The sequence below is a fragment of the Carassius auratus genome, chromosome 24 (assembly GCF_003368295.1).
Source record: "Carassius auratus strain Wakin chromosome 24, ASM336829v1, whole genome shotgun sequence".
Lineage (NCBI taxonomy): Eukaryota > Metazoa > Chordata > Actinopteri > Cypriniformes > Cyprinidae > Carassius > Carassius auratus.
Window position 1 is genome coordinate 12,811,933 of NC_039266.1, and position 19,119 is coordinate 12,831,051.

Here is a 19,119-nt window from a genome sequence, read left to right on the forward strand (position 1 = left end):
TAGAGAGTCGGACTCGCAATTGAAGGGTTGTGAGTTCGAGTCTCGGGCCAGCAGGAATTGTGGGTGGGGGGAGTGTGTATGAGACCAGCCCTTAGCGTGGGAATTACGGGTGGTTAAATTTGCTGTCCGGCGCCGACCGATCTGGCGACTCTGGAGGGCTACTGACATGTGGAGGGTGGTGTTCAAGAGGGCTCCTTGAGGTGAAGAGATCCCCGAATTTGGCAGAGATCCACCAGTGCGTTCGCGAGATAGTGACACTAGTCAACACTTTCACTTCAGTAAGGAGGTCTCTTGTTCATGCAGCATTCAAGCGTTGTCTTATTTGACCGTACTATTCGTCACTTCACATGAAATTCTGCCATGATTCCAGTTCAAAGGGAATGTACACGATACATTCAAAGGGCATTAAAGTGCACGAGACGTGAATTTATATTGTATTTATTTACAGAGATAGATTATGTCACACTTGTCTAGTAATTTTCATCTGTGTGTGAAGACAGTAGCACAAATCCATAAATAAATATTCCGAAGAGAAATAAACTTCAATGGAATGAAGTTGAATGCAACTGAATTGAATTAAAGTTGAATAAACTTCAACTTTACTGTTCAGTGCACTGATGTCAAATTCAATTTGGAGAGTAAAGTTTATTGTTAAATGACATATCTCTTGTCATCTAATTATAAGTGTTTGATCCAGCATCTTTTCATATTTGAACCCTTTCCAGCAGTGACTGTATGATTTTGAGATAAATCTTTACAAACTAAGGACAATTGAGGCACTCAAACACAACTACTAAAAAAGGTTCAAACGTTCACTGATGCTCTGGAAGGAAACTAAATGCTTTAAGAGTTGAGGGGGTGAACATTTTTGAACACGATATGTCAAAATTTATCTTATTTTGTTAAAATATATATATTTTTTCATTTAGTTCTGCCCTTCGTAAGCAACAGAAGATACTTATATGTTTCCCGTAACAGAAATTAAGTACAATTTACCTTGATCTTCAAATTCCAAAAGTTTTAATGCATATTGTTTCCTTTTAATGCATATTGTTTCCTTTTAGAGCATCAGTGAATGTTTGAACCTTTTTTAATAGTTGTGTTTGAGTGCCTCAATTTTTATTTTTATTTTAAAGTATTTTGTCGTTTTGTCCATTTTATTTGTCATCATTCATTTCTATCTAGCTTTTTATTTCACTTTTAGTTTTTAGTACTTCAAATTAAATTTTAAAAAATTAGAAACGTTTGCTTAAGTTTAATAATATGTTTCAATTTATTTCAGCTTTATTTAATTTAAGTTTTAGTTAACAATAACAAAACTCCACAGTATTACAATGTGCAGTATGAAAAACATTTATTTTAAGATTGGCTAAAGATTACATTCGAGAGTGTTATTAAATTATTGATGTCTTCAAAGTTTAACTTTAAGTGAAGATTAGTAATTTAAATGTAAAACGGACGGAAATTAAGTAAATATCCAATATAAAAAAAAAACTATAATTTGAAAAACTCGAAAAATGGGCCATTGACCAATTTGTAACTGACATAATGTGTCACAGTCAATGTCAAGAAATATTTTTGTATCTCAAGCCTTGCAAAACTCTTTCTACCATCATCCCGGGACTTCTGGAGGGTAAAAACAATTAAATGGGTCAACAGGACAGTTACATTTTATCTCACAGTCCCTGGAACATGGTCATCTCCTGGTGACACAGATTTACTTCCAACACCTCGTCCCCCTGACAGACAAGCAAAAACATAGATACTTCCTCCAATTGAGTTTTTTTCCCCATAAATGTGAGTAAAGAAATGGAAAATTGCAAAATTATACTACGTAGGATGCCCCTGGACCACAAAAGGTTTGGCTACAGGGGGTGAAGAAAACCTCCTACATGAGACTTGTCACAAGAGGGGATATGGGAAGGCAACAGGCATGGAACAAAAGATGTGTAATGTCTTTAAAAACACCTTCCACTGACATACAAGAGCACAGGCAGCGGCTCCATGGGGCTTTGTCAAAATAATTTCTGTACAACATAATACAGGAAACAAATAGTGGACTGGTATTGAAGTAATACAAAAGATGTATTTTCATAACAAGCCACTTTTAAAAGCATTGTAATAAATCGGCAGGTGGTGCTGACTATAATCCATATTGGATCAGAAAACTGCATAAAACCAAGTCTACATATTCATGGTCAGGCATTAATTGGGCTATAGCTGAGATCAATGGTCCATAACAATACAGCAAGCAGCCAAAACAGCAAAATAAGCCAGATACCCCCTTAAAAAGCCCCTTAAAAGCCAGATCTGCCTTTCGAATGACACAGCACAGAACTTCAACATTTATAAATTTAATTAAAGGTCAGCTGAAGCCAAATTCCTCTGGAGAGCATGTTATGGTTCCTCTTGCAAACACGAGATTACAAAGCTCTCTGCTGGTTAATCAGTGGGTTTCTCAGTTTTATCACTTCAAAAATGCAGCGGCGAGTCAAATTCCAACCCTCCCCAATTCTTTACAACTGATTTAAAATGACACACTGGTTTAATAAGACTGCATTTGCACATCTTGAGATTTAATTGGACTTCAGGTCCTTCTTATTTGCAGAAAAAGGCGGTGGTTGATGTAACTCTTCTGATAGGACTAGGAGAACTTGGTGTCAGTCCATTTACTGCTAATGAAGCAACTTGGGCACTACAGTTTTTAAGTTGGACTTATGCCCAGCACAGCTGCTTCTGTCCTTATTAATGGCATTAGTTTAAATGCTAGTAGATGATTGTTTTAATTAAGACTGAAGCAACATTTAGAACATTCAAATGGAATTTATTGGAAGATGTTACCTGCAATTGTGTTGCCAAGAACATCCGACTTGTATAAAGTGACATAACAGTGGTAGTTTCTAGGATAAGTTAAGGTGTTTTGAGTGGTTTCAGAATCTTGGCGTGCAGAGGCTAGGGTGTCCTGGATAGTTTCTAGGCCATAGGGATCTCTAGGAAATCTAAGGAATTTGTTTTTCATAATGTCATAGTCTAAAAGTCAAAACTTTGAAAAAATATAATTTTTTTTACATGATTTTAACCAACCAAAAAAAATAATTTAATTTACATAAACACATGATAATACAGTAAATAGATGATTCTAAAAAAAAAAAAAAAAAAAAAAAAACAGACTCTGTTGGTGAGTCAAAAAGATTCACAAAATCATGATTTTATTTATTATTATTATTTTTTTTACAAAATACTAATTTGCAATGCAGATTCACAAGTGAGTTAGTGGTTTGAATCTAACTCACTCATTTAGAATCGTTCAGATGTGTTACTGACAACCTCAGTCATTTTCTGTTATGTTTTATTCCAAATAAAGTTTTTATTTAATATTTGGTATTCACCAAAAAATCTTAATTTTAAAAGTCAGTGGCTCTCTGGGTTTTAGTTTATTACAATATAATCTTTTTTTATGTTTAAGTGGTGTTACAGTATTTGAACGAATTAAAAGAATAACCCAGGTTTAAGGGCAGTGCAAAAAGTAGCATTGAAAATTAAAAAAAAAAAAAAAATATATATATATATATATATATATATATATATATATAATATTTAAGAAAATATTTAAGAAAAATTATTTAAGAAAAAAGTAAATAAAAAGTTTATTTCTTAAATCTAAATATGAATTAAAACTACAATAAAATATTCCAAATGGTCCATTTCAAGAGCCAATGGCTCACTGTTTTTTTTTCTTCTTTTTTTTTTTGTTTATGGTAGTTCAATCTTTATTTTATGAAAGTTAATTAAAAGAAGTTTCACAATATTGGCTTTACTGTTCAGGTTGGATGTTTGCCATGAGAGATCAAACTGTACAGAAGGACAGTCACTGAAACAGACCCCATGTGAGACACACCTGTGAGGCTCTGTAAGCAGCGAACACCTGGAGCCGAACACAGAAGAGAAACGAGCTGTCCTCTGACTGCGAGCCACAAAAGCATTAATGACTCACCCACACAAAACAATGCCACCATCAAAAAAAAAAAAAAAAATAGCACAGCATCTCCTCCTCTGTGTGTAGGAAGGCACGTGTCTTGAGCAACAACAGGGAGGGCTGTGGCTGAGCACTCCAAAACACACATTTCCAACAAACACCCCACACCTCGTCATTTAGAGGAAGTCATTCTCTCTGACGCCCCTTGGAACGGAACGAGATAACAGCGGAAAAGGAGCCGTCAAATCTACGAAAGAGTTCCTGGTCCAGTCTTTTGATATGAATGTGAGTTTTGGAGTGATTCATGCTAACAAACCGCAAGTATGAGATGGACCACTACAGCTGGGCTGATCATGAGACCTCCAGAACAATGAGCGAGTCTGACACCGCTCCAACTCACACAGAAAGACCTCATTTGACCTGGGAGATCCATTACGTGGAGCAGCTCTGCAGCTGGGTTGTAGGAAACTGCGAACATGCTAGGAAGATGCTATCAATCAAATGGAAATAAAGCTTAAATTAAATTCAAATAATAGTTCACAAAAACTGCATATGTTGCCTTGGCGAATAACTGAAATATATTGAAGATGAAGCACTAGAAACAAAATAAATAATATGAAAATGACACTGGTAATGCATTAGTTATGCTTCTTTAAATACACTAATAATTGAATAACACTCTTAAAACATTTTTATCAAACCTCAAAATAAACCAACTTTCCATACTATATATAATAAATATTGTAAAATATATTTATATTTAACAATTATTATTATATGATATTTTATTATTGGTATTTATTATTACCATCATCATACACTTACTTATATAATTATTTATGAAATAAAAAATACATTCTAAAATGATACTGAATATTATATCTAGAGACTAAAATATAACTAATTGACTAATAGGCACTTATAATACCTTTGAACCACCCAGAAACCCTAGAAACCACATCACGATGCAAAAATTGCACTCATATGACCTTGCAGGAATCACAGAGAAACATCTTGGCTACACCTACAGTGGGGGAAATATTTATTTGATCCCCTGCTGATTTTGTACGTTTGCCCACATAAAATTAGGGGTTTGTAATTTTTATGGGGGGTTTATTTTAATGGGTAGAGACAGAATAAAAACCAAAAAAATCCAGAAAAAACACATTATATAGTGTTAGAAATTGATATGTATTTCAGTGAGTGGAATATGAATTTGGTTCACTACCAACCAGCAAGAATTCTGTCTCCCATAGATGGGTTATACGCCCATGTGGAACACAGATTAATCCTGTCGCTTTAAGAAGTTACTCCTAATATCAGCTCTTTAGGTGAATAAGACACCTGTCCCCAAAATCTGTATCTTCCATTCCAACCTCTTCCACCACCATGGGCAAGACTAAAGAGCTGTCAAAGGATGGGATGGGCTTGAAAACAAAAACAAAAGCAAACATTTTATCGGTTCACTCCGAGTGGAATCAATATTTTAACGTTTCGGTTCCTGCGTTAAAATATCTTAGCTCTGTGCTTCCCATCAAGGGTTTCTGCACCAAGTCCTAAGTCATGTCTTGCTTGGGGATCAAATACTTATTTCACTCACTGAAATGCAAATCAATTTCTAACCTTTGTATAATGTTTATACAGACCCTTCATTTTTTTGCAAGTGGGCAAACTTACAAAATCAGCAGGGGATCAAATAAATATTTTCTCCACTGTAAGCATTTTAGTGGTGACTTTTGTTCTTCATTAAAAGCAAAAATCTTTAAAAAACTAAAAAGTGATCCAAAAGGTATTAAAAGCATATTACATTACAATGAAAGTTACAGAATCGTGAAGCGTTCCACAGTAACCTAAGAGCTGAACATAAACCTCTGCTTTATGAGTTATCAGCAATTTGTTCTGTTGACACAATTTTGTTGCATGAAGGCCTCAAACAGAAGCAGGGCCGGGGTCATTTCTGCATTTGATACTGATATTGGGTAAATAAGTGATTATTCTGGCAGCTGCTTATGAGAGGAAGTCCAGCACCCTAATTACAGCACTTTTATTAAATCGTTTATGAACTGTGGATTCTGGCAGCCCGGTGGATGTGCGCCTGGACGCAGACATCATATTGCTGGAATGCTTAATGGATTCTCCAAAGAGCTGTTTGGTAGGCCTTTAGAAGAGTAAAGTACTGGGCACTAGTTAATGATTACTTGCGTGTGAAATGACTTGATTATTAATTTGACGTCATTTAGAAAGTAATCGGAGGTTCACTGCTGTTGCTGGACTAGTTTTCAGCTATTCATTTCTTGTAAATTCAGTGGCTGGGTATCAGCGAGCATCATCAGGTAGTTGTTTAATTAGATATTTAATATTTAATTAAATATGTAAATAGAAATATTTGAATTAAATACATTACAATTTAAATGTTTGGGCCAGTAAGATTTAGTTTGAAATGTTTTTGAAAGAACACACACAAAAAAAAAAAACATGAAATATAACAATTTTAATATATATATATATATATATATATATATATATATATATATATATATATATATATATATATATATATTAGGGGTGTAACGATACGCGTATTCGTATTGAACCGTTCGGTACGACGCTTTCGGTTCGGTAAGCGGTACGCATTATGTATACCGAACGGTTCGTTGGAGTAATTAATTATATTTGAAAAAAAAAAAAAAAAAGAGAGAGAGAGAGAGAGAAATATAATGATATGCGTTTAACAAGGTAGCCCAATAACCCAAACAACGTAACAGGCAACGCCCCTGACACTCCCGAAGAAGAAAAAAACACCATCTTATATGTTTATGTTAGGCTACTCAGCAGGCGCTCGCTCACTCAGTACGCGCTGAAGGCTCGTTGCAAAATAGCCAATGCGTTTAACAGACTAGAAATGAGAAGATCCTCCAATAACCAACAGGTCTGGTGTTTGGGTGCACTTTGGATTCCCTTTAAGCTATAATGGTGATGGCAAGAGAGTGGTGGATAAAAAAACAACGGTATGTCGCATCTGCAACATGACAGGGTACACCAGCGGGAATAAAAAAAAAAAAAAAAAAAACACCAGCGGGAAAATCTGGGATATATGCGTCAGTACTATCTGGGAAAAGACGAAAAAAAGGAGAAACATGCACGCAGCAAACTATCCCTGCAGCATTTAGAAACTATAGCTTACAGGGAATCCAACCCAAACACCAGACCTGTTGGTTATTTTAGGATCTTATATTTCTGGTCTGTTAAAGGCATTCAACATTTTGCAACGAGCCTTCAGCGCGTGCTGAGTGAGCGAGCGCCTTAGGGGCCGTTCACATATCGTGCCTAAAAACGCATGGAAAACGCTAAGCGCGTCTTTCTCCTCCTTTCCAAAGCGCTTGGGCAGAAGCGCTCATGAGGCGTCTGTCTTTGCTAAGCAACAATGACGTGCTCTCTCCATGAGACGCGGAAATTTCAGCGAAGGATAAATGGATTTGCAGCTCTAAAAATCGCTTGCAGTAGCTCTGCTACTAAATTTATTTCAAAATTGCAATCCATATACAACTATGATCAGCTGATCCTTCATCTTGGCTGAGCTCTCAACGTTGTTACGGGAAAGGATGAAGCTGATTGGTTAGTTCTTGTCACATGACCCGCGGTGCGCTTGCGGCATTCTGAAAAGTTGAGATGTTTTTACATTTTGCTGTATCTAAAACGTATCGAACCGAACCGAACCGAACCGTGACATCAGTCTATCGTATCGAACCGAACCGTGAATTTTGTGAACCGTTACACCCCTAATATATATATATATATATATATATATATATATATATATATATATATATATATATATATATATATATAATTCTCTATGTGATGGCAATATTATATATTTTATTACATGATCCTTTAGAATCCATTCTAATATGCTGATCTGCTGCTCAGGAATTATTTCTTATTATTATCAATGTTGAAATATTGGTAAGATGATGCTTAATATGTTTGTGGAAGCCATGTTTCAGTTTTTCAGGATTCTTTGATGGATTGAAACAGCATTTATTTGAAATATACCTTTTGTAACATTCTTAATGTTTTTACTGTCACTTTCAATCAATTTAATGGGTCTTTGAATAAAACTATACATTTCTAACAGTCTTAAAACAATTATACCCCACACTTTTGGAGAGTATTATGCATTCTTAAAAGTTTGCAATCAATTAGCACTATATTTAAAATTGTGCTTCTTTTATGAACAAATACATTTATAGATGTGGAACTCAAACTATGATTAAGGAAATATTTTTCATAAATATTAAATCCTTTCATTAATTAATCACATGAAACACATTGTGTTAAATTTAATATAATTATCTGTTTTACGAATTCCTGAAGATTCCTTTATGCAGATCTGTATTTTGGTCACTGGCTTTATCTTTGGCATCGCTGACAGTGACAGACATCATTCCTACAATATGACTCAAATGTTACAGGAAAGATAAATCAATTCCAGTAAACAAAGATTTCCCCCTTGACCAACATGCAGTGCGATGAAAAACAGGAAAGATAGTATATTAACTAAATAAATGTTTTCCTTGTAGCAAAAGTGTGGTTGGTTGAGGAGTAGTTGTTGAAAAAAAACACCATTATTTAACCATCTTATCTTGCCTACAGCCATGCCACAAACATAAATCATCACTTGATTTCCCAGTACCCTTAAAGAATCAAATAAAAAAGGAAAAGCAGGTGCCAAAACTGAGCTAAGAAAAGCCTCCGACTAAAAATGAAACAGTTGGGGGTTGTCATTAAAGACCAATCTCATTCTAACAGGTTTCAAAATGACATTTCTTTCACTCGTTCTTGTGCTCTTCGGTGTAGGGTTGTAAAAAAAAAAGCATTATTCATTCATCAATAACACTATTCCTACACAGTCCAGACAGTGTAAAGTGAAACATGAAAGTTAAATGGTGTGAAAATGCATTGCATGATTCTTCAATGAAAACTGTATTGATTCTGACAATTAGTCATTGACATTTATTATGATTAAAAACGCATGAAATTATTTCCAAACAGAAACACCGAAACTGAAATTCGTTATTATTTCGCTTTAAAACCAATCTGAAAATACAGATTATTTAATAACCAATTAATTAATCAAATTTATTTAATAATCATCACTCAAATAAAACTGATTTGTATATATTAAATTACATATAAGCTAGTTTTTATATCAAGAAATGTTGGTGTATCTCTAATAACTATAATATAGGGCTGACAAATGATTAATCGCATCTAAAAGTCGTGGCCTAATGGTTAGAGGGTTGGACTCCCAATCAAAGGGTTGTGGGTTCTAGTCTCGGGCCGGACGGAATTGTGGGTGGGGGGAGTGCATGTACAGTTCTCTCTCCACCTTCAATACCACGACTTAGGTGCCCTTGAGCAAGGCATCGAACCCCCAACTGCTCCCCGGGCGCCGCAGCATAAATGGCTGCCCACTGCTCCGGGTGTGTGCTCACAGTGTGTGTGTGTGTGTTCACTGCTCTGTGTGTGTGCATTTCGGATGGGTTAAATGCAGAGCACAAATTCTGAGTATGGGTCACCATACTTGGCTGAATGTCACTTCACTTTCACTTTCACTTTCAAATAAAAGTTTGTTTTTACATGATATTTGGGTGTGTACGGTGTAAATAAATAAACACATAGGCTACATGTATATATTTTGATATTTCTACATATGCATGCGTGTGTGTTGTGTGTTTGTGTATATATATATATATATATATATATATATATATATATATATATATATATATATATACACACACACACACACACACACACACACACACACACACACACACACACACACACACACACACACATAGGCCTTATATTTATTTACTGTTTAATAAAAATAGTTAATTATAGATAGCTGATAAGTCTATGGCAAAATCTGGTATAGATTCAAACGTACCCCAGAACCCCAAGGTGCTGATTTGGCCTAGACAGTGACGCAGTTCCACCCCCACTACACCGGCTCACCTAGCAAACACTCTTCCTCTGAGCTTCCAGTCCTTTCAGCCACAGCTCAATATCAGACCAGGAAATATCACCGAAGAGGCTCGACAGCAATTATCCTCATTATTGTTACAATCAATCAACCAACGCAAAGTAACTGTCATGCCTAAATGAGAGAAGGTGAGGTAGTCCCGGAAAAGACCAATCCAAATTTTGACTCTGAAAGAATGCAGGCGCTCCCCAAAGAAGATGTTGTTAGGAACACAAAGCCTGATGTTAGTCACAGAGAGCAAAGGCCTGGATAAATGAAGTAATTGTGTGATGCTACCTCTGCAGCTTAGTTCCCACTCGAGACAGGATAAACTGAGACAGGATGGGAAGTCCATATTTGGTCTTTAGTAGGGATGGGCATTCGATTAAATTTTCTTAGTCGATCGTCGGGAGAATTAACGATCGACTATCGATTAATCATTAATATTTTTATAATATAATTATTTATTTTTTATAATAAAAAAAAATGCAATGAATACAAAAATACAGGGTGTTTTTCCTCGGTGAGACCTTTATTACAAGATCAACTTGTGGCAGACAGTTAAACTACGTTCAGGCAAACCGAACATATATGCGCGTGCATATGCAGTGCTCTGCAGCTGCTACAGAGACCTCATTTGTTCCAAAATAATAATAATGATAAAAGAATCATGTTAAAAAATAACATTAAAAAAAACCATTATAATACTTAGATCTGACAGATTTTTTCAAAATGTAACTCAAAACTATCCAAGCCAGAAGAAGGTTTAAAAACCTTCAAAGGGAAATGAAGAGCTGTAGAAAGCTAAGAAAAGCACTAAATTGTACTCACACTATTTAGGAATAACAGCACCTATCCTATATATCCTCCTTATTAACTCGGCCTGTCAAGTCATAGTGAATTCAAATATATTAATTTGTCTACAGAAGCACATATCAAGCTTACATTGATTTCAGAACTCAGTATATACTGTATCTTAACAGATCTCTCATGATATGATTTCTTTAATTACAACTGCATACATCAAATAAAATTTTTGCTAATGGATTCCCTTCTGATTAAAGCATACATATTCAGATATAGCTGTCAATGCTCTCAATTTCATAATCCCTCAATTTGCTGCAGCCATGCCATTATTCCTGTCCATAATGAGCAGTACAGACACAACATCGATATTTTAATAAACCATAAATTAGAGAGCTGTAATTAAGCGATTCTGTGTTTAAATTATGTGAGGCCTCTATCACTTCTGAGAGGATCTCATGGAGAGTCCAAAAGACTTTAAAAGACATAATTTATATGCAACAACACCCTTAATATCTACAAAAGTCCCCCACGGTGGTCTCCGGCCAGGCTCGGCACCAAAATGATGTAATCGCACAGAGGATCCGATTTACTTTGGCTCCTTGTTGAATTACTTTTTCAAAGACTACATCATAGAAATTCTAGATGTGCAGCGGAGAAACATATATACTTCTTTTTTTTCAATAAAATCATTACACGCAGGTCCTTTAACGCTTTCTGATATCAGTTTGAGATCTTAGCATTACAAGACTCAGGTTTCTCACTCCGTCTTTGTTCTCACGGTGTCCATTGAGCTTCAATCGAATGCAAATGTCTAAATATAAGCTTCAAATGACAGCAGGATTAAGGTGTAATGAAGGGTAGTTTTCCGATTAGCGTCAGCGTTGCTTCTCGCGGTACATTCCTTTTAGCTGATGAACACGTCAGTGTTAGCGTGTTTCTTTTCCTCCTAGCTGGTTTATCTGGAATAAACCTGACTAACAAATAGCAAATCAATATAAATTGGATGTTGCAGATTCTGACCTAAATGGGCCCTCAAATGCTAGACATTTGCTAAGTATGCTAAGCATTTCATTTGATATTTTGCAGCACAATTCCAATGGGACAGATGCTAACGTGGACAGGTCATGTGACATGCCTTCTAAAAAAACCATGAGCAAAACCTTCACCAAAATACAACCCAGGCTACATTAGATACAAGTTTACTTGTCCATGATGATCACAATGTGTGTTGTAATTTATTGGCTGTCAAGAACAAGAAAATATACTGTATTTAGAAACAAGACAAGTCAGTTTTTCCAAAAGAAAGCTGTGGGATCTGACCACATCACAGCATTATCCAAACACATGGCAATATTAATCCTTAGTGTAAACTATGGGTAAGTGAAACAAAAGTCTGAAGTCAGAAGAGCTGAGAAAAAAATTGTATAATAGTGCCACCTAATGGTAATGAGCTTCTCTTTGTTACCATAAACTGTTCTCAAGCTTAGCACAAAATCACAGATCAGACATCATCATTAATAAAACCACTCTGTGGTTTTTATGTTTGATATAACACCAGAGTGAAATAATGCATCTACCATAACCATACTAGAATTATCACATTCACAACAATTTTAAAGAAACCTTAAATCAGCTTTCAGCATTGAGATGCTTCAGAGACATTGAAGTCCTAAGAAACATCACATATGCAGAGGCTGAAGGACGTACCTCTGGTTGAACATTCCTCTAAAGTTGTAATTGGCTCCGTAGTTGGGAATGGGTTTGGGGTCCAGGGGTCTGTAGATAGCTGGCTCCCCTCGCTTCATGGCCAAGCCATTCAACTCCACTGTAGGAGTGATGCTGCCTGCAAAAAGGAAATAGATGGATCATATTGAATAAAATGACAAATATTTTATCATCATTCATTTGACTACGTTTTCTTAAAAAAATTAACAAAAAAAAAACAAGAACAAGTGCAAACAAATGCTCAAACTCTAACTGGCTGCCTTACAATACCACCCTGGACCCCTGCTGAATGTATGATTTTTTGTATGAAATTAGCGGTGTGCAAGACTAGTCAACTAGTTAACAAACTGTTACTGCTGTCATTCACTGCAGGATCAGAGCACTCAGAAGACAAGCAAAACATGTCAGTGTCTTTGTTTTGTCTCAAGATGCACACCAGTGATGTTTTTTCTAAGGCTCGTTAATAAAAAAATAAAAGTGAAAAGTGAAAGTGATGTGACATTCAGCCAAGTATGTTGACACATACTCAGAATTTGTGCTCTGCATTTAACCCATCCGAAGTGCACACACACAGAGCAGTGAACACACACACACACACACTGTGAACACACACCCGGAGCAGTGGGCAGCCATTTATGCTGCGGCGCCCGGGGAGCAGTTGGGGGTTCGATGCCTTGCTCAAGGGCACCTAAGTCGTGGTATTGAAGGTGGAGAGAGAACTGTACATGCACTCCCCCCACCCACAATTCCTGCCGGCCTGGGACTCAAACTCACAACCCTTCGTTTGGGAGTCCGACCTTTTAACCATTAGGCCACGAACTTGTTCTAACTGAACCATGGCCTAATCTTGTTTTAGTTTAAGACCTGTCTGTGAAACCAGGATATACAGGTGCATCTTAATAAATGAGAAAGTTGTGGAAAAGTTCATTTATTTCAGTAATTCAACTCAAATTGTGAAAATCGTGTATTAAATAAATGCAATGCACACAGACTGAAGTAGTTTAAGTCTTTGGTTCTTTTAATCGTGATGGTTTTGGCTCACAATTAAATAAAAACCCACCAATTCAAATCTCAACAAGTTACAATATTTCATAAGACCACAAAAAAAATGTTGAATTGTTGGCCTTCTGGAAAGTATGTTCATTTACTGATTGTTACTGATAGATTATCTCTGGGGTTCAGGTCTGGTGAGTTTGCTGGCCAGTCAAGCACACCAAAACCATGGTTATTTAACCAACTTTTGGTGCTTTTGGCAGTGTGGGCAGGTGCCAAATCCTGCTGGAAAATAAAATCAGCATCTTCAAAAAGCTGGTCAGCAGAAGGAAGCATGAAGTGCTCCAAAATGTCTTTGTAAACGGGTGCAGTGACTTTGGTTTTCAAAAAACACGAAGGACCAACACCAGCAGATGACTTTGCACCCCATATCATCACAGACTGAGGAAACTTAACATTGGCTTCAAGCAACTTGGGCTATGAGCTTCTCCACCCTTCCTCCAGACTTTAGGACCTTGGTTTCCAAATGAAATACAAAACTTGCTCTCATCTGAAAAGAGGAGTTAGGACCACTGGGCAACAGTCCAGTTCTTCTTCTCCTTAGCCCAGGTAAGACTCCTCTGACATTGTCTGCAGTTCAGGAGTGGCTTTACAAGAGGAATACGACAACTGTACACAAATACCTTCACACGTCTGTATGCTTTGACCCCAGGTTCAGTCCATTCCTTGTGAAGTTCACTCAAATTCTTGAATCAATTTTTCTTGACAATCCTCATAAGTCTGTGGTTCTCTCAGTTGGTTGTGCATCTTTTTCTTCCACACTTTTTGTTCCACTCAACTTTCTGTTAACATGCTTGGATACAGCACTCGGTGAACAGCCAGTTTATTTCGCAATGAGTGTTAGTGGCTCCTTGTGAATGGTGTCAATGAAGCCCCTTTACACTACACGTCGGACCCGCAATATTCCCGTAACATTGCCTGGTCGCCTTCTGTGTGAAAGCAACCACGTCCCGGGAATTGATTACCGAATTGAACCCGGGTCGGGGACCTAGTAACATTGCGGTAATCGATACGGAACGAGCGCTGTGTGAACAAAAGCCAGATCTAATTCCGTGTCGAAGTGATGACGCGCGTTATCGCGCGACTCTTTTACCGGCTGTTTTGAAGGAAGATCAACATTCGCGACGAAAACATATGTGCAAACTGTAATGAAGCAGAGATCAGTTAGTTCCTCACTTTCTCCGCTGACGCCGAGATCGTTTGCTTGCTTCAGTTAAAGTATAACGTGCCAAGCGTTGTCGATTCGTACATTACACGTCACGCGCTGATGTCACGTGTCGTTACGGGATCTTCAAGGGTTGTGTGTGAAAGCACGCACATATACCGGGTCATCACTGGCAGTGTGAAAGTGCCAAATCTAGCGACCAGGGAACAATTACAGGAACACTTTACCCCTGTATTTGCCGGAATGGCAGTGTGAAAGGGGCTTGATTGTCTTCTGGACAACTGTCAGATCAGCAGTCTTCCCCATGATTTTGTAGCCTTGTGAACCAAACTGGGAGACCATTTTGAAGGCTCAGGATACCTCTGCAGGTGTTTGAGCTGATTAGCTGATTGGCATGTCACCATATTCTAATTTGTTGAGATAAATCTTAAATGTGGGCCAAAATAATCACAATGAAAAGAACCAAAGACTTAAACTACTTCGCTCTGTGTGCAATTCATTTATTGAATACACAAGGTTCACAATTTGAGTTGAACAACTGAAATAAATGAACTTTTCCACGACATTCTAATTTATTGAGATGCACCTGTAGTAGTTAAACATTTTCAGTTGGTGGACCTATAATACCACACTTTGCAAAAAGCTGCTGTAATTTACAGCATATTACTCTTGTTCATAGTGTGTCCCTGTGCCATGTTGGTACCTGGGTTGCTGTTGCTGTCGGCTTTAGGTGAGCGAGGAGGAGGCCGGGGGAGAACGCTCTCTGTCAGGGCCTCGGTAGCTGCACAGTGCTGGGCCTTTTTGATGCTGCTGCCTTCTGACTCCCATATCTGGTTCCCCAAGCACAGCTGCACCGTGAAGATCTGCACACACAATCCAGCAGGACAGCTAGGCTGATTGCTTTCTAGACTATAACAGTTAAAGTTTTCTACTTAAAACTACTAAAATAACTTCAACTCAGACCAATATTTTATGTCCATGTATGTATTTATTTGCCAAGTAGCCATGTAATAAGTGGAAAGAAATTTAAAATTAAAATTTTTCGTAAATAAAAGCTTTCGAGATAATAAAAGATCCTGATCGCACTGTCAGGTTTTATTTTGCAATAAAGACTGTACATTATCCTTTACTTAATAAGTTTTGTAACAGCTTTTGCCATTAATAGACCTACTTTTCCAAGAAGATCTAAAACAGTCAACTGAGGGACTTTCTTGATAAGGCATGATTTGAGTGCTTTCAAGACAAATATTTCTTGAACTGTCTTTTTAAATATTTAGAATAATAAATGTCATAAATTACATTAAATGTAATATATGCAGTCTAATTTTTGCTCTTTGACCCTTTTTAAAGTTTAAAATCCAACTGAATTTCATTTATAGAACATTTAGCATTCAAAATGTAGCGACAGTGATGATGACATCATTTGCATACTGAAATATGATTGCACATACTTTATCTTTCTTGCATTTATTTAACCATTTATAACCACATTTATCCCATATGTTAATTATTGTGAGCTCAGTTTCATGACAGGAGCAAAGTATTGCTTGGGCGGCATGTCAGTTAATGAGCCTAAGCTTAAAACAAACTTTTACATTATTCTTTCCTGCCTACTGGTATTTCTTTCAGGATGTACACAGCTAATAAATGTATCATGAAGTTAAGGATGTATTTTTCCATTAGTTTTTATTTACAATACCTTAGCATGTGCTGGCCCTTTCTCATTCAGCAACTTGTATTGAGGTTGAATCCTGTTGAAACGGGCTAACTCATTCACCAAACACATGGGAGTTTTCTCTTTAGGGTTTGCCATGTATTCTTGAGGAGGGGCTGTCAGAAAGAGAGACAACTTAAACACATGCAAGAATGAACAAATGCATTTCAGGTTTTTCAATGTATTATAGATATGAGTCCAAAACAGCATATACTAGCATTCAAACATTTGGAGTCCTTAAGATTTATTTTACAAGAAATTAAACTTTCATTCCACAAAGATGCATTCAATTCTGTCAAAGCATTTAATCAAGTTGTTTTAAAGCTGTATGATGTTCTGAAGCATGTTGTTAATCAGTTGATGGTTGCCACTGATTTCCATAAACATAAAAATAAAATAAAAACTAGGGAAGTCAATGGGTACCGTCAACTGTTTGGTTACCAACATTCTACAAAATATCTTCTTTTGTATTGAACAATAGAAATAAATTCATATAGGTTTGGAACAAGTGGAGGGGGAGTAAATGATGACAATCTTCATTTCTGGATGAACTATACATTTTCAGTAAAGACCTTTATATTGTTGCAAAAGATTTCTATTTCAAATAAATATTGTTCTTTTGAACTCACAATTCATTAAAGAATACTGAAGAAAAAAAATGTCTCACAGTTTCCACAAAAGATATGAAACAATCATTTTCAAAATAAATAAATAAATAATAATAATAATAATAAAAACTAATGATTTCTGAAGGATCAATGTGACACTAAAGACTTGAGTAATGATGCTAAAAATTTTAGTTTCGTTTTTTTTTTAGCCATAATATAAATATTTTAAATTTTAAAATGTGTTAACACAAAACAGATATTTTAAACAAAAGTGATAATATTTGACAATTTATTACTGTTTTTCTACAGTATTTTGATCAAATAAAAAAAAGACTAGGCAAGCATAAAAGACTTCTTTAAAACATTTTAAGAACCGCAAACTTTTGATGCAATTGTTTGTTTATATTTAAAAACAAACAAACAAACATATTTTCAAATACTTCAAACAATTTGCTTGTGCTTGTTTGTGCTGTTTATATTTAAAATAAATGGCACCTGGTTTCATATTTTGCTATCAATCTACAGTAAACATTTTTTAATGGTCCAAATGCTTTGGGCCCACTGTAATTGTTCATGCTGACATTTAATTATATTAAACTATTATTGTTATTAATTATATGTTAACTATTATGACTGATGTTTACATTACACTGGGTTATTCGATGTAGTTTGTTTAGATTAAGTGGAAAACAGAATCTGAGATAACACAACATACACTGTTTTTCAAATGGCATTAATGGACGCAGGACATCCATGGCAGCTTGTGTTAGCGGTTAAACAAGCATTACCACTATAAACGTTATAAACTACACTGGCTTGCATGTCAACAGCGTACCTGATGGGCTGGCTGGTACAGTGGAGTCCACAAAGCCAGGGGCAGGGCTGGGGCAGGTGGGCGTTGTGGCTGGCACTGTGCCATTGATGGTGGGCTGCAGACCCAGAGCTCCTGGACTGGGCTTGGCCACAGCGGGCGCAACAGCGGTCAGGCCAGGTCCAGACAAGGGGGCTGATGTCTGCACTTTCACTTGAGCCATGCTCTATCGCTGTTAAAACAACATGATTTAACATGAAACAATCTTTCTCAACATCAACCATTTAGGCTGCAGTATTACAGACTACGTGCAAAAATGTATTTTCCAGTGCTTTACAGGACAGGCATGGTCAAGGCCTGGATAAGCCAAGCAGCACATTATTTTATAAAACAGACAGGGCTTGAACTTTTTTTTTTTTTTACTCAAAGTTATAATAACATTTATTGTAGGCAGGATGTCATATCATTATTTTGTCTAAATCATAGTAGTCAAACAGAAATACTGCTCTGACAAAGTGCAACACAAAAGAATACTTTCGAAATAGTAAGGTAGGTGTATTCAAACTCAACAACTACTTAAATAGATAAATAGTAAAATATGACTGTATAGATGCTGCTGTGAACTAAACCCAAAACTAAAACAACTATTATATCATTGATATAATAATAAAATACAAACCTAAGATTTAAACATAAAAACTTGGCAATCAAAATAAAACAAGCTCTAAAGGTGAAATTATTTAACTTTAATTTTTTTTAATAAGTTGGAATACTAAAATGAAAAATTTAAACAGAAATAAAAATAAACAGAAATGAAAATAAAAACGTGTGAAATTACTAGAACTAAAATTAATATGCAAACAAAAAATACAAGATAATTTATATATATATATATATGTATATGACAACTCAGAAATTGTTTAATAAAAGGATTTGATATGTTCATGTTTGATTTTATATGTCCATGTCAAGTGTTTGCCAAGTGTTATATAATATATATTATATAATTAAAAAAAACATTCTGTCCAGAGAAATTCAAGGACTTTTTTAGTCTTTCATAGTTCCAGTATAAGGGTGTTTAAAAATAAATACAAATAAATGAATTAATTAATGAAAAAATACCCAATTAAACCCTTACATTACTTTTACAATAATCGTAAGGATTTGAATCACTTCCATGGCCACTCACTCTTTTTAAATCTCCTGTTATTTCAATAATTCCTGTACCA

At 35.9% G+C, this 19,119-nt stretch overlaps 1 protein-coding gene across 1 annotated transcript in view; it reads right to left on the reverse strand.

Annotated features, from left to right (window-relative positions):
- Positions 1-19,119, reverse strand: part of LOC113042319 (double-stranded RNA-binding protein Staufen homolog 2-like) — a 115,081-nt gene that overhangs the window by 95,223 nt on the left and 739 nt on the right. Inside the window, exons 2-5 of the mRNA XM_026201075.1 lie at positions 17,915-18,122; positions 16,457-16,587; positions 15,461-15,620; positions 12,522-12,657 (exon numbers count right to left, since the gene is read on the reverse strand). Of these exons, the coding sequence (XP_026056860.1) occupies positions 12,522-12,657; positions 15,461-15,620; positions 16,457-16,587; positions 17,915-18,113 (626 nt within the window). The 5' untranslated portion in view covers positions 18,114-18,122. The remainder of the gene's footprint in view (positions 1-12,521; positions 12,658-15,460; positions 15,621-16,456; positions 16,588-17,914; positions 18,123-19,119) is intronic.